This window comes from Crotalus tigris, unplaced genomic scaffold, assembly GCF_016545835.1.
Source record: "Crotalus tigris isolate CLP2741 ecotype Arizona unplaced genomic scaffold, ASM1654583v1 scf7180000017716.2861928, whole genome shotgun sequence".
Taxonomy (NCBI): domain Eukaryota; kingdom Metazoa; phylum Chordata; class Lepidosauria; order Squamata; family Viperidae; genus Crotalus; species Crotalus tigris.
In genome coordinates, this window is record NW_024096587.1 from 2,159,727 (window position 1) to 2,176,541 (window position 16,815).

At 41.2% G+C, this 16,815-nt stretch overlaps 1 protein-coding gene across 3 annotated transcripts in view; it reads left to right on the top strand.

Annotated features, from left to right (window-relative positions):
* The window catches only part of MAN1A2 (mannosidase alpha class 1A member 2), a 98,016-nt gene that overhangs the window by 52,641 nt on the left and 28,560 nt on the right, over window positions 1–16,815 (top strand). For all 3 annotated transcript variants that reach the window (XM_039338802.1, XM_039338803.1, XM_039338804.1), the window contains 6 exons: window positions 2–120; window positions 809–889; window positions 10,230–10,324; window positions 10,600–10,723; window positions 11,015–11,108; window positions 13,434–13,549. In XM_039338802.1, the coding sequence (XP_039194736.1) occupies window positions 2–120; window positions 809–889; window positions 10,230–10,324; window positions 10,600–10,723; window positions 11,015–11,108; window positions 13,434–13,549 (629 nt within the window). The remainder of the gene's footprint in view (window position 1; window positions 121–808; window positions 890–10,229; window positions 10,325–10,599; window positions 10,724–11,014; window positions 11,109–13,433; window positions 13,550–16,815) is intronic.

Sequence of the window (16,815 nt, forward strand, 5' to 3'; positions counted from 1 at the left end):
GGCAATTCCCAGTTGGGAGCAAGCATAGTAGATGCTTTGGATACCCTCTATATAATGGGCCTTCATGATGAATTCAGAGAAGGACAGGAATGGATTGAGAATCATCTTGATTTTAGTGTGGTAAGAAAATGTATTTTACAACATTATTATTTGGAATAACTTAAAATTTTATTCTACCAGTGTTTAAAAATGATTTGTGATAGTGGACATGAAAGCTTTGTAAAACTTCAAGCACATGTTTTATTGCATTTTTTAAAGAGTGAATTGATGTTCCTGTTAATTTGCAAGCACTTATTTGTGTTGTGCTAGTACTTTTTTCTTTTGCACTCATTTTTATAAGACTGCTTTTGAAATGTCCAGTGATATTTTGCGTAATTAAGTATCATTGTTTTAGTCACATCAAGTATTAAAATGTAAATTTAGTTAGCTTGTACTGGTTTTGTTTCAGCTATGCTCATGTTTTTCAGGAATCATATTTTTTTAAAAACCAGAAATCACGTAAGAGTTTTCTTAATCCCCAGTCTTTATATTTGATCCATTTAAAAGTTGTATTAAAAGTTTTCACATCCAGCTTTAATTAATCCCAATTTAGCATTGCATCCAAACTCAAGATAATTAATTTTCACTGTTACTAGTAGCAACAGTGGCTTACTATCCCAAAGAACTGCTATAAAGAGTAATTACAATTTGTCTAAGGTAGAAGCAGAAATCCTCCGTTTATTTGCTGTAAGGATGCACGTGAAATGTAAATGCAGTGTATTAGTATTTAGTTTATACCTAAAGAATCTGTCTTCTTATCTGTTTCAAGAACTCAGAGGTATCTGTCTTTGAAGTCAACATTCGTTTCATTGGTGGCTTGCTTGCAGCTTATTACCTCTCAGGACAGGAGGTAAGGGAGCCACTGTACGTTTGTGTAAAAGTTTGAGGATTGTTCTTAATTTTTTAAGGAAGCAAATGCTTGTTTTCTTCCCATTTCACAGGCTGCTTGGTAGGTAACCAGAACTGGTGAAGGCTGAACCTCAATGTATGCCTAAATGGAAAAAAAAAAACCTTGATATTGGTCTCAAAAAATAGTATACTGAGAAAATCTTAAATTTTATTTATTTTCCATAGTTAAAGGAAAATCCTTTAGGTTCCCTAATGAACTTATTGATTTTTCCCTTTGGTTAAAGTACTAGGGAAAATAATTATGAACTACCTTATCTATTATGATGGTTGCAGAATTTAATTTTTTTTTTTACATAAAATTTGAGTTACATGTTTGTGGTTGGAGAAAGTGGATCAGATTCAGGTATATACAGACTATCAGTACTGATATGATATAGGCATATATACATCCTAATTATTCATTTTATTCCTAAAATGAGAAGAACTGCTGAGATGAAAAATTAATCACAGTCAATGTTTAATAATAATTCTCCAGCATGATGAGTGTAGAATCCACTGATGGGTAATCTCAGCCTTCCTGCTCAGTTGAGACTAAGTCAGAAACTTGCCACGCCTCCTTGGGGGTTGGACCTTCCCCAGTTTTTTGACTCAGTCTTCGCTCAGCAGGATGCAATTCCTTTGGCTCCTCTGAAATTAGATTAGTTGAAAACAGTTTTATATACATTTCTTCAAATTTCTTACTTAATTTGGCTACAAATTGGTCTTAGTCTCCATTCTAAACAAATTTAAAATTGATAGCAAGACAGCAAGGAATTCTGTCTGGGGCCAGTGAGCCTTCCAGGCTCCACCTGGGCCGTTTCTGGCCTTGAGCTGTTCCAGCCTCATATTGGAGGCAGACCTTTCAAGAGGCTCGAGGCAGCTGCCCAAAGCCTGATACTCCATGTGGAGTTCATTTTCGGAGGCTGGACGGCTTTCCGGAGCGCGCCATCGCCGCGTGGGCACGGAGAACTTCCTTGCAGTCCGGACAGCCTTGCAGGGGCGCACCATTGCCGCAAGGCCATCGATGGTTTCACTCGTGGTTTGGATTGAAGCAGCCTAACAACGAATTGCAAGTCATTTAATTTCGCCTACAGAGGCAGGGACCTAAATTCAACTGCGTTTTCCCTCAGAATTTTTTAAGTTTGGGGAAGCAGGCCGCGTCTTTAATGACCATTAATTTGGTGTAGCCGCCATTTTGAGAGCCTCGTGGAGTCCTCAGCAAAGGGGAATTCTTCCCTTCTCTGGCTATCTCCTTATCCTGCTGTGACAGGCATGGACTGGGGGGGTAAATTTATCACACTGGGCTTCTCAGATATTTGATTCCAGGCCTATTACATAGGGCTAATTTCATCAATGTGCTCAAGTCAGGACTGAAGATCTGAGGTGGCTGCCATTTTGGTTTCTACTTTGTATCGTGGCCTATCTACAAAATTGTTGTCAGGTCTCTGGCCTTTAGTGGTCAATCCATCAGACCGGTCAAGGCTTCTCAGGCTCTTCAGACCTGAGTATCAGGCCAGAATACATTTTTGCAATCAGGTTTTGCCTCAGAGATTTGAATCTTTGCTCATTGCACCCATTCACAAGGAGGGGGGATTATTTGTACTACCTGTTCCATCTAGATGTATGGTGCTGTGTCACAAGGGTCTAACAAATTGTCCTAGGTGTCTATCTGGCTGTTTGCCATTGCTATTGTTCAGAGCCTGGGATTTCCTTCTCTGACAACCAGATCTGCATTGTTTTCTCTGCCCTTGCTTGTATATCTCCTAGTCGGAATATCCAGGTGACAATGGCAGATAGTGCAACTCCTCAGCCATTGCAGGGCTCTTCTGCCCCCCCCCCCCCAGCAGAAGAAAAGCGCAGATCCTCCAATTCGGAAGCAGCGGGGGGGGGGGAAATCTAAGGCAAAGGCCTTGCCCACCAAGAAGCCTCGAGGAGACATCAGGCGTTGGAGAAGGAGTTCTCCAGAGTACAAAGACTCACTTCCAGTGGACCCCTCACCATTTGAGCCTCAATTTGTGCCTCCCAGCTATGCCCATAGAGTATGGTCTCCTCAGGGGGAAACTGGACAGGTTGATCCCCCTCCTTCATCTCTTGCAGACACTCAAGGGGTTTCCTCATCCCCTTCAACTCACCAGGGCCCGGAAGCCACATTTATACCTACGGCTGCTGGCCTCCGCCCATCAGAACAACAGGGAGTGTGGCAGGATCAATTTCAGGCATTTATGAACCAAGCCTTCTCACAATACATGGCCTCTGCCATGAGTCAGCGGCCTTTACAGATGCCTCCGCCCCCCCCCACCTCTGCCTCAGGCAGGGCCCGCCCTGTTCCCCAGGTTGGGCAATTCAGACACATCTTCTCAGGTGGGAGAGGAGGATTCTTTGAGCTTCAAAACTTCGGACTTGCCCATGTCCGAAGATGAGGAGACGGCTCCGGATCCGTTCCCTACTTCTGGTTTATTTGATCCTTCCCTATTCAGGTCACTTTTGTTGAAGGCCTGTACGTCGGCCAACATCACTCCCAAACAGGATCCTAAGCCGACAGCCACTGATCCTCAGGAATCGAATCCTCTGTTCTCTGAGCCAGTGATCGAGGAAAAACAGATTCCATGCCCGCATTTCTTCCGCACTACGATGGAAAAGCAATGGGCTTCACTAGGCACTCTCCCCAATCCTAGCAGGATGGAGAAAAAACTATTCAACGTTTCTTCTTCTTTCTCTTCCCTCCTGGAGGTGCCGCTTGTGGACACTCCTCTAACCTCTTTGTTCTCTACCTCCACCATCCCAGGAGATATGGCAGAGGCCCTGAAGGTGGAGGAAAAGAGATTCGAATTTGCTCTCCGCAGGGCTCATCAGGCCTCGTCATGTCAGTCAGGGCGGCGACATCATCTTCTTTTTTCGCCAGATCGTCTATCATGTGGCTCCGCGAGCTTCAGGCACTTATCCCTCCTGGACCAGGTGCATGCACACCAGACGTTAGGCAAATTGATCGCAGCGTCAGAATATGTGGCAGATGCATCTCTACATTCTGCCAGGTATTCAGCCAGATCAATTGCAGCCACAGTCTCGTCTCGTAGACTTCTATGGCTAAAGCAGTGATGGGCTGACCTGAAGTCCAAGTGGCACTTGGCAACCACCCCTTATAGCGGCACTCACTTTTTCAGCCCAGTTCTCGAACCATATCTGGTGGAGGGAAAAGATAAGCGCAAGGTGCTTGCACATCCTTCCAGGAGGGCAGACAGGAAGCCACAACAAGATTCTGAAGGCAGTCCTTTCGTGCTGGGGCCGCCTGGGACTGGAGACAGCCCTTTCGGGCCGCACCGTCCTGGGATTGGTCCTGTACTGCACGAACCTTTCCCCCTAGGCAGGATCTCCAACAGAATCGCCAAAACCCCAGAGCCCGTTCCCAGTACCAAACCAACCGGCCCTTTTGAGGGTCCGGAGGCCGTCCGTATGGACGGAACAAATGACTCCAGGGAGTTCTCTCCCATAGGAGGTTGTCTGGCTCTGTTCAGCGACACTTGGGAGACCACCACCATAGACTCGTGGGTCATAGATACCATCCGTCATGGCCTTGCCCTGGAGTTCTTATCAGTACCTCCAGGGCGCTTCCTAGCTTGTCCCAATATAAGAAACGCCACCAAAGCAGAACTCATGTCCATGGCCATCTCCCATCTTCTAGAAATACAGGCCATCGAGCCAGTGCCCACCAAACAGAAGGGACAGGGGTTTTACTCCATCCTGTTCATGGTGCCAAAGGCCTCGGGGGGTTGGAGGGCGATATTGGACTTGAAGGGCCTAAACCACTTCTTAACCTACAAAAGGTTCAAGATGCAGACTCTCAAGTCCATTCTTGCCAGCATCAGAAGGGGGGATTTTCTATCCTCCATAGATTTAACAGACTTATCTTCATGTTCCGATCCTCCCCAAGCACCGCAAATTCCTCAGGTTTTGTCACGCGCATCGGCATTTTCAATAGAAAGCGCTCCCGTTTGGCCTTTCCTCGGCGCCATGGGTATTCACAAAGATATTAGCGGTATTAGCCGCCCATCTGAGGATGATTCCGGTGTGCATTCAATGCTACCTGGACAATATCCTCATCCAATCCCATTCCTTCCGGCCGGCCCAATCAGATCTAGAGATCACCATCAGGATTCTTCAGGTTCACAGATTTTCCGTAAACTTCCAGAAGAGTCACACGGTTCCCTCCACTCGCCTCCTCAACCTGGGGGCGATCATAGATTCAAATCTGTGCGAGGTTTTCCTCTCCCAGGAACGCCGGAACAGCATCAGAGTTCTTGTCCACCATGTACGGAGAGAAAAGGTAGTTCCCCTGGTCCAACTGTCACAACTACTGGGGAAGATGGTCTCTTGCATGGGAATAGTTCCATGGGCCAAATTGCATTCAAGAGAACTCCATTGGTTCCTTCTTCCTTTTCAGAAGCGGAACATGAGTTCTTCCACCAGGAGGGTGAGGGTCCCACGACAGATGTTGCCTTCTCTTCTGTGGTGGACCTCAGTGGCAATGGCCAAGGGTTCCCTCTACAAGGAGCCTACCAGGCTCACTCTGACCACAGACGCCAGTCTATTTGGATGGGGTGCTCACCTCCAGACACATCTAGCCCAGGGTCAATGGTCCAGTTCGGACTTGACCCACAAGATAAACTGGCTAGAACTCAGGGCCATTCACCTGGCGCTAGCAGGGAAACACGTTCTAGTATTAACAGACAACGTGGCCGCAAAGGCACATGTGAACAGACAGGGAGGGACATGTTCCAGGTCCCTTATGCTCGAAGCCCACAGTCTGGGCTCTTGGGCAGAGCGCAACGTAGGGTCCATCAAAGTGGAACACATATCGGGGGAGGCGAATGATCAGGCGGACTCCCTGAGCAGGTCTACGGTAGACCACTCAGAGTGGCGCCTGGATCCAGTTCTGTTCAGGGAAATCTCGGGCAGATTCGGCCAACCACAGTTGGACCTATTTGCCTCCCCGAGCAATTCCCAACTGCCCAGGTACTTCACCAGGTTCCCATCCCCGAGAGCGGAGGGGACAAATGCTCTTCGCAGCAGGTGGCCCGAGGGGCTGCTGTACGCATTCCCTCCCCTTCCACTGATTCCGGCAACCATCCGCAAACTCCTTCAGGAGCGTGCGGAAGTCATCTTGATTGCTCCACACTGGCCGAGACGCCCGTGGTTTGCCGACCTCGTGGAACTTTCTGTCTCGCCGCCATGGAGGATTCCTCCAGACCGCATCTCCCTCAGCCAGGGGGCACTATGACACCTGGATCCCCAAAGGCTCCAGTTAGCCGCCTGGCACTTGAGCGGAGAAATTTAACTAGACAATCCTACTCGTCTAGGGTGATTTCTGTCATCCAAGCTTCCAGACGTCCCTTGACTAATAGAATACATGATGCCACGTGGAGGAATTTCTGCATCTGGTGCACTAAGCACCACCTCCAACTACTTTCTGTCACCATTCCTAACATATTGGATTATCTGTTAGAGGGTATGGATAAGGGGTTAACTCCAAACACTATCCGCAGACAGGTTGCAGCCTTATCCACGATCCTCACCTGTGACAATCTGGTTCCCCTAGCTCAACATCCGACATTCTCAAGGGGGCAACTAACGACAGACCCTCAGTGGTCCGTCGCTATCCCTCTTGGGACCTACCACAGGTGCTACAAGCACTAGTTTCAATGCCGTTTGAACCTCTCAGGTCTTGTTACTTAAGACTACTTTCCCTGAAAGTGGCTTTTTTGATTGCAGTCACATCAGCCAGGCGTATTTCTGAGTTAGCTGCTCTTTCAATCAGGAGTGACCTGTGCACCTTTTATGATGACAGGGTAGTGCTTCGTTTAGATCCATCTTTTGTTCCAAAGGTTAATACCTGGTTCCATAAGTCTCAAGAGATAGTGCTTCTGGACTTCTGTCCCAATCCATCGCACAGGCTGGAAAGGCAGTGGCATAAACTAGACATATGCAGGGCTCTGCGTTATTACATAAAACAAACATCCGCCTTTCGTAGATCGGAAGCTTTGTTCGTTTCCTTTCAACCTGCTTCCATGGGTCAGAAGGTTTCCTCTTCGACCACTGGAAGGTGGATTAGGGCGTGCATCGCCCATGCTTACCTTTCTCAATCCCTGCCGGTCCCTGGCTGCATCACTGCCCACTCCACTCGCAGTGCGGCTACATCGGCTGCCTGGTCTACCCAGGCATCAATTGAGGCAGCAACTTCTTCTTTCATCAGGCACTACAAACTGGACAAGTTTGCAAACTGGACAAGTCATTGGGCAGAAGGGTGTTACAGCAGGTACTTTCCTCCGATGAGACACAAGCCCAGACTAGTTCCCTCCCGTAGGGACATAAGCTGCTTTGGTATGTCCCATCAGTGGATTCTACACTCATCATGCTGGAGAAGGGGCGTTGTCTTACCTGAATGCCTTTTCTCAGCATGATGATGTAGAATCCACACCCACCCTTAGAGAATGTCTGGGTTGATGTCAGGGTAGGAGGAGCCAATGCGTCGGACTTCGTCATGTTTTGCTTTGCCTTGGTCAAAAACTGGGGAAGGTCCAACCCCCAAGGAGGCCTGGCAAGTTTCTGACTTAGTCTCAACTGAGCAGAAAGGCTGAGATTACCCATCAGTGTATTCTACATCATCATGCTGAGAAAAGGCGTTCAGGTAAGACAACGCCCCTTCTTTTTATTTTTAAGTTGCAAATATCAGTTTATTTTTATTCTGTAATACATTTTATATTGCACTTTAGCTTAAAGTAACTCTTAAAGCAGCTCCCAGATAGAAGTACACGGCAGCCTTTGCCTCTTTATAATGAATGTAGAACAGAGGATAATTACATCATAGTAAAATTGGAGGGGGTAACACAGAACATTCAGGGTTGCTTGGGGTAAATTTTCCACTTTTACACACAACTATTCATATTCATTTCATTTTTGAAAATTAAGAATCATTCTATACCTTTTAGGTAGTTTTCAATCAGATTTTACCGATGAAATTTTGATGATCTCTAAAAAATGTGGTTTGAGGACTAAAATGCAGCAGACTGTCAATTTTTGCACTTGGGAACTTACAGGAATCTGGTTATTACATTAGAGCAGGGCTTTTCAACCAGTGGTACGGGTACCACCTGTGGTACATTGGCACCTAGCAGGTGGGTACGCGACCATCCTAGAAAAGTGGTAGCGGGGGAGGGGAATGAGCTGAACCAGTGGCAGCACCGCACAAGCCTGAAGAGAGATGACTGGAGCTGCAGGGTTGTCAGGGCTCAGCGGAAGTGCCAGGATCAGTGCCAGCTGGAGCTTGGCGCTGATCCTGGCGCTTCTGCTGAGCCCAGAAGAAGCGCCGATCAGCTGGAATGTTGCAGCATCTCCAGGGTCTTGTGATTTACATTCAGATGCTTGACAACTGATTCATATTTATGACGGTCACAGTGTCCCAGGGTTATGTGAAGTGACCAAAACCTGCTGCAACCACCCAGCAGACAGGGGGAATAAAAACCAAACACCCCCCCACCCCACCTCCGCTGCCAATCCTCAACAGAAATGCTCACAAAAATGAAAACCTCGGACAGGAGGAAGAGCGCCACCGGGCGGGCAGGCAAGTGTCTTGCTCAGTTGTGGCTTGGGGGGCACTTTTTTCAGTGCCATTGTAACTTCGAACAGTCACTAAGTGAACTGTTGTAAGTCGAGGACTACCTGTACTTTATCACTTTTTTCCTTTTTTTTTTTTTTTGGTCATCAAGTTTTTGACACCTTGCTAGGCGACTGGTTGTACTCGGATGTTGCCACATCCTAAAAGTGGTACAATGGGTGAAAAGGTTGAAAAGCCCTGCATTAGAGGTCCTTTTAATGATTTCCAGATACTTTTACTTTTTTTGTTTTTGTTTTTTTTTTAAAAAGAAAAATGGTGTTATGAGGCTATAGTCTTATATGAAGAAGATGGTACTAGCACCAATATTTTATATCTCCTCTGAGCTTTTCATTAACTGATTCAGCATTCACTTCATTTCGTTTGAATGATCATCTAGAACAGTGGTTCTCAACCTTTCTAATGCCGTGACCCCATAATACAGTTCCCCATGTTGTGGTGACCCCCAAGTGGGTGTGGCCACCAATAAGAGGGAGTAGGACAGCTAGGGAAAAGGGGAAAAAAGTGGCGGACAGCGTGGTTTGGCGACCCCCGTGAAATGGTCATTCGACCCCAGATGGGGTCCCGACCCACAGGTTGAGAACCACTGATCTAGAATTTATGAACACCCCAGTTTTAATAATTACCTAAGAACCAGAGATCTATTCTGGAGCTTTAACGGTATATATTATGCTCTCACCAGGAAGACTTTAAAACTGGTTCCTTTTCCTTCTTCAGTGCTTCAACATTGTATTGATCTTTCTGGTTATTTTTTAGCTGGATCTTGGCTTCCTTTTAAAGGTGAGCTCCTCTTTTTTAGGCCGCAGATAAGTGGAAAGTGTACAGTATATCCCTCATTGGACAAAAAGGAAAACCAACCAATCCCCAAACCCTTTTGTCTTTTGTGCCACAAGATGAATACTTGTTCATCCAAATATGATGCTAGGCTAGTTCCAGTTCTGCATTAATTACACTACATAATTATTTTAACAGCATCTTAACTCCTGTAGCCTTCAATTCTATGAAGAATTGTATAGCATTTACATGGAGAAAGTAGAGAACCTCCTAGGATTTTTGTCTCTAGTTTATATGAATGCCATTATTGTTCAATATACATTTATGTACTGAGAAAATTATCTAGAAGACCTTTGCCATCCATTAAATAGATGATTAAGTCAGGATAAATTCAGACAAGATGTAGAGATCACTGATAAGTTTGTTATAAAAAATGGCTATTATATATTAAGTATGCAAAAATAAAATATTAAACCTGTAAATGTTATTTTTATTCTACTGCACTAAAAAGAGTTGGAAGTGAATGTTTCCGCCTTCCTTTTTCCCCTTCACCCCACATTTTTCTCTCTACCTTCTCCACTTACCCCACTTCCCAACTATTTTTATTTTTACTTTATTTTACATTTTGTTAGGTTTAACAAAATTATTTCTAAAATGTATAGATCACTGAAATCTATTCCTTCCTACTGACATAGTGGTGGAAAGAAAAATGCTGTGGAAGAATATTTACGTAGATGTGTTTCAGGTGGGATACTTAAAGGAGTCTTCCATATTGAACATGGCTTCCTTTTGAGTAGACATGTTTAGGTTTGGAATGTAAATGGCAAACCATGGTTCAGCTGTCTTTCTCCATCTGTTTCAGCTATTCAAGATAAAAGCAGTGCAACTAGCAGGAAAGCTCATCCCTGCCTTCAATACACCCACAGGAATTCCTTGGGCAATGGTGAATTTGAAGAGGTATGATGAGTGTGGGCACAGTGAAGAATAATGTAAAACTTCTGATTATTCTTTCCTTGTGTTGTTGAAGATTAGTTAAGCAGTTTAAAGAATTTACATAGTGTGATGTTTTGGGTTTATTTGATAGCTCCAAATTGTGTTTACTCTATGTTAACCACACAAACCTAAGGTGTATTACAATTTTATTTTTATTTGTTAAGTGTTAGTTTTCTTTCCTTGCTTTTTGTTTCTTGTAAATACATTTTCTTAGCCTTTTCCTATCGTTTTCTGATTAGTGGTGTAGGTCGCAATTGGGGCTGGGCTTCTGCTGGGAGCAGCATCCTCTCAGAATTCGGCACACTTCACATGGAATTTGTACACCTCAGCTATTTGACTGGCAACCCTGTCTACTATGAAAAGGTAGGTTTTGTGCCTCTTTCTGATATAGTCGTACAGTTCAAGACTATTTGTGAAAATAGAGATAAGATGGAAAAATGCATGTGTATCTGTGTTTATGTGGATGTAAAACACATACTTACATCTTTTCTCAATATTTTTTAAATATAATTTTAAGACAGGTTATTAGTTCAACTAACATTCCTAATTCCTTAAAATACAATAAGGAGGCAATTTATAAAAGAAAATCTGATTTTAAAAAAATCAGAGGAATGTTGAGAGGAAACTCTGGTTACCTTTTTTTCCCTCATTAAGGTTATGCATATTCGTAAACTGCTTCAGAAAATGGACCGCCCTAATGGACTTTATCCAAACTACTTGAATCCAAGAACTGGGCGCTGGGGGCAGCGTAAGTATTTCTTTCATATAAATTGCAAATTGAATTTATTTCTTGTATGAATGTACATATGTATTTGTCAATAAATTCACTTGAAACTTCTTCCAAAACTCAGTTTAATGTCATGATTTTAGTTACTGAGTAATCTTTATGGCTATAGGCTCAAAGGTCAACATTTTCAATGCTCTAATTTCTTACTTTATGGCTATGATAATTATGATTTGAGATGGATACCTGAACTGGACCTCCTGTGGATGCTTGAAATCATAATTTGCTTCCAAAAAAGAGTGAGCAATTTTGTTCAAATTATGGTTTTTAGGATTGTGTAGCTGCAGCAGGAGTTATTCTGCAAAAGCCAAGTGATCCTGAAAAACGATTACTGCTGTTTTAATCATTAAAGTTTAGCTAGTTGCCAAAGTGTTGTTATGCCTATCTTTTTCTATTAGACATTGCAGCACCAAAGCATGGTCTAATTTTATTGTCTTGTTTTAAACCCAGCCTATTCATCCATCACAAGGTCTTCAGATTCAAGCCAATCAATTAGTTTCTCCTGATTAGCACATATTTTGCAGATCTTATTTAATAAATAGGTTAGGTAGTAGTTAGCTGGATCATCTAACTAAGGGGAATAAGGAGAGATAAATTGATATTAAAAGATTTAAGCCAAGTATCCAGAGGAATTTCTTGCCAGTAAGAACTATAGAGTGCAGTAGTATCTCTACAAAGTGGAGTTCCCACAGGATGTTTTCATATGGACTTTGAAACATCACCTGTTGGGGACAGTTTAGAGCAAGGATGCCAAACTTGCAATGTCACGTGACGTGTTGCGATGTATCGTGACTTTTTTCCCCATTGCCGGCAATGGGGTGAGTGCAGTTTTGGCATGATGCATCCGACCTGTAGGCTGGCAATTCGACACCCCTGGTTTAGAGGATTTCTGTCCTGAACAAGGAATTGTACTAAATGACCATGAGATCACTTTCATCTCAACTTTATAATTGTATTATTCTAACAGGACTCACCAAGCAAATCAATACTTTTCATAATTGTTATAGGAAACAATGGTAGAAACAAAATGCTTGTGGAAATACTGTACAATAATGCTGTGGGGATGAAATACATGTGCCTGTTAGACCAGATTTTATATGCACATGCACACACATTTTCTTGTAATCCTATGACATACATTTTAAGGATTTGAGATCAAAAATATGCTCTTTGAAAAATAAATACCATTGTCCTATATTGATAATTGAGGAAAACAGTATTTCAAGCATTATTCAATTTTCAATAAACTTATTTCCCGTTATTTGATGCTCTCTAAATTGTTTTAATGAAATGTTTTATTTCATTTTTGTTGCACCATTCAGATACCAGTGGAGCACATCTTTTTACTAATGTAGTGTTGTAAAAACTTTATAATTTTCAACTGACAACCAGCATGAGGTAGTGATTAAAGTATTGGAATACAGCTAGGGAAAATTTACATTCAAGTCCATGGAAACTTCCTGAGTGACTTTGGGCCTGTTGCTCTAGCTCAGAGAGTGCTTGGTTAGCTCCAGGTAAAGCACCTTTAACTCAAATCAACTATTTGATGATTTGACTTAAGATTTTGCTCAGAATGGTGGCTTATAAAAAGTTATTCTCTATGTAAGTTGAATTTTATCCAGTTACAGAGTCCTGACTATGTAGTTTCTGATCAAATTATTGAAAACCTGAGCATTACTATAACACTTATAAAAATAGATTCCAGGTAAATCTATCTATTACTAAAACCCTTGTGCCTATAACTTTAACTGGGCAAAATATGCGTCATTGGGTAAAACATTTTGAACCAAAGTACCTCAAATGGGCTAACTTACAGAATGCATCCAAAATCTAAGGCCCATGATTCCTATGGAATTGAAATTTGGCAAATTTTGTAAAAACATTTTCTGACAAAAAAATACCATAAAGCATTTTTATGACAAAATACAAAGCATTTATTGTGGTCAATTCCTAATGTTTGACAGTGCTATATAGTTCAACATGGGCTATTTCAAAGCAGATATGGCTCCCTGAATTTTTAAGAACTTTTCAAGTATATTAGAAGCTCTGCCATTGTTGGAGACATTAAGGTAAGGAAATATCTTTGAAACAATAGCCCAGGTATCACAGTTTGTCTAGTTATAACATAAGGAGAGCTTCATTTCTTATATTGCTAGATGAAGTGTGAAAATATTTCTAAAACATTAGCTTTTTTAATCCAGGCTTGTGGATTTTGTAGTTGCAAATCTTAGTAATCATTCATACTCACAGTTTTATATTTTGTATGCTCCCTGTCTCTTTCTCTTGCAGATCACACATCCATGGGTGGTTTGGGAGACAGTTTTTATGAATACTTGTTGAAAGCTTGGTTGATGTCAGATAAGATGGACACAGAAGCAAGGAAAATGTATGATGATGCTATTGAGGTGATTATAGTGCATTGATTCCCCCTTTCCTCAAGCAATTACTGGTTGTATTTTTTCAAGAATCAGAATGAAAACAAAAGTGCATCCTTAACTTAGCTCATCTGGTTCTCTTACTTGAAAATGTTGTTTGGGGATTAATACATCATGAGCAGAAGAACTAAATATAAATAAAGACTCGACTTACAACCACAATTGAACCCAAATTTCTGTTGTGAACTGAGACAGTTGTTAAGTGACTTTTGCCCCTTTTTACGACCTTTCTTCGCTCGCTGCCACTTGTGCTAGCCATGCCTATCCCCCTGGCTTATTTTTGGGGTAGGGCTTATATTAGGCCCACCCAAAAAAATCAACACAGTATGAGTCAGCTGCCAAACATCTGAATTTTGATCACATGACCATGGGGATGCTGCAACTTTTTCAGTGCCACTGTAACTTCAAATGGTCACTAAATGAACAGTTGTAAGTTGAGGACTGCCTGAAGTCTAAACCAGTGGTACCCAACTTTTCCAGCATGGTGGCCCTGGCACTGGGGGGGGGAAGCATATAAGTAGCAGGTGCATGCATGCGTACACAGCTCCATTTGTGTGAGTAGTGCGTGCACACTCCCTCCACTTGCACGAATGGAGCTTTGTGCATGAGTGAAGGATGCTTGCGCTTGTTTATGAAGCTCCATTCATGCGAGTGGAGGGCACTTGAGCAGAGGCACTTGTGCTCCAGTGCAAAGCACTACTTGCATGAGTGGAGAGCACTGGTGCACGAAGCTCCATTTATGTGAATGGAGCTTTGCACGCAAGCGCTCTCCACTCATGCAAGTGGAACTTCACATGCATGCACCTGCCCATTTGTCAATAAATTGAGGCCATGAGTCATTAAAATCATTATTGGTTGACTATATTAATCACTTCTGCAAATAACTGAATATTGGTAGTCCTCGACTTACAACAGTTCATTTAGTGACTGTTCAAAATTACAACGGCATTGAAAAAGTGACTTATGACCTTTTTCCCACTTATGAATGTTGCAGCATCCTCACGGTCACGTGATCAACATTGAGACACTTGGCATCTGACTCAGATTTATGACGGTTACTTTGTCCCAGGTTCATGTGATCGCCATTTGTGACCACCTGACAAGTAAAATCAGTTGGGAAACCAGATTCATTTAACAACTGTGTTACTAACTTAACTCCATTTTCTTTGTCCAGAAGCCAATTCCCATATATATCATTGATGAAAACATCTAAAAATACTAAATCTTAAATTTGAGTTGACACATATTTTGCTTTTTACTGAGATGAAACAATATACTTAATTAAAACATTAATTTTACTGCATCTCCAACAACATATATGCGATGTCATTTCTAAAATATTTCCTGTTGAAATAAGATCATTTCTAAAATATTTCTTGTTGAAAAAGATGACATCTAAAATATTTGTTGTTGTTCAGTCGCAAAGTTATATCTGACTCTTCACAACTTCTTGGACCATAGTATGTCAGGCTCCCCTGCCCTCTGCTCTCTCTGAGAGTTTGGCCAAATTCATGTTCAAATCTAAAATATAGGTCTCTTATTTATTGGTTAAATGAAACATGCAAAGAAAATAAGAAAAATAAATAAAAAGTATATACAGCCAGCCACTAATTGTAACTTGGATATTTTTATAGTTTACTTTAGACATTACTACTCATTTCTGTTTGGATGGTTTTAATTATTTTTGTGACTTCCTGAAGTTTTTAACTTTTCTTGATACATGGATTTTCTTCAAAACCCATAATCTAAGTGTCTTAGCTTGCCTTGCTATTCAAGCATTCCTGATTGAATTTGGTTAGATTTCAGCTGTGAATTATATCAGTACTTTTTTCATTGCTGCATATGCTTCAATTTTAGCCTTCCAAAGTTGTATAGACAGCAAGGTTTCTTTTTTTCAATGTTGTGCTACATTGATTCTTGCCACTGCCACTATGAATATTAATAAATCATGATGCAAAAATTTCTTTAGATTTACATCTAATGAGAATATTTGTGATTTTAACTCATGATTTATTTTTTGAATTTTGGGCATATTTTGGTAGTTTGGTATAGTTCTCTCCAGTACTTTTTGATTATTTTTTTTATGTAAAAACTATATATGATAAAACATTCCTTGTTTGTTGTGGCATTCCCAATGTTAATTATTATATGATATATTCATTTTGGCAATTGTTAATTAGTTAAAAACCATCTGTAGAACATTTTGTACCAATTTTTACTTTTTATTTTTCCAGTTATTTGCAAATACATTAAATGTGGTAGATTTCTTCTTTCATTAAGAAAATTATTGTGTCTTTAGTTTGTTTTTTGTGTCCAGATGTATCATATTACATCATCATGTAACCAGATCTTTCTTACTGTAGCTATCTTTGAAATAGAAAACATTTATTTTGATGACGTTTGGGATGAAATTGTTAGGCTTTTTGGGAATTCTAAATTTTAACAGACTTTATCTTATAACTTCAGATTCTTGTCTTCTTTTGTTCCACAAGTATCTGTGAAGCCCCTTCCTTGGCTAAACCTGCTTCTTCTGTAGTAGTTATTGTGTTATTGGAAATATTGCCCCATTCTGCTGTCTGTGATGGATAGCTTGCTCTATAATATAATTTGAGATCGGAAAATGCTAATTCACGTTTCTTTTATGACTTGGATAATTTTGAATTTTACTGTTGGTTTTTTAATAATTAATACAAATGTATTAATTGTTCTTTGCCAATCCTACAGTTGTTTTAAATCTGAGGTTTGAATCGCTGCCATTTTAATAAGTGTACCTTAAGTAATATATTCATTTTTAATGGATAACATAGGAAAGTTTAAAACTTTTTCACCTGTTAACATTGTGTTTTATTTCTAGTCATAGTTTACTGTATTTCCTTTGAAATATGGGTTGGTTGCATCCTCTCAAGGAAGGTTTAATTATTTAACTGACTTTTTTGTTATCTCATAGCCAGTATCTTTTTTTTTTCACAAAATTTACTTTCTCAGAAATTAAGTGCCTTGCTATTCCTTTTCACTGATTTTGTATCTGGAAGAGTAATCAAAATCTTTGATAACTTTTATCAACTGTTGTGTGGAGTTTTGTGGTTGCATGATTGTTAGTAATACATCAACTGCATGATATTTCACATTTTATTTCTGTTAAATTTTATACCAATTATCTATTTATCAGATTTTGTTGGCTGATTTTCTTGGCCAAGACTTTCTGACCAATTACATATAGTAAAGGGGAGAGTAGA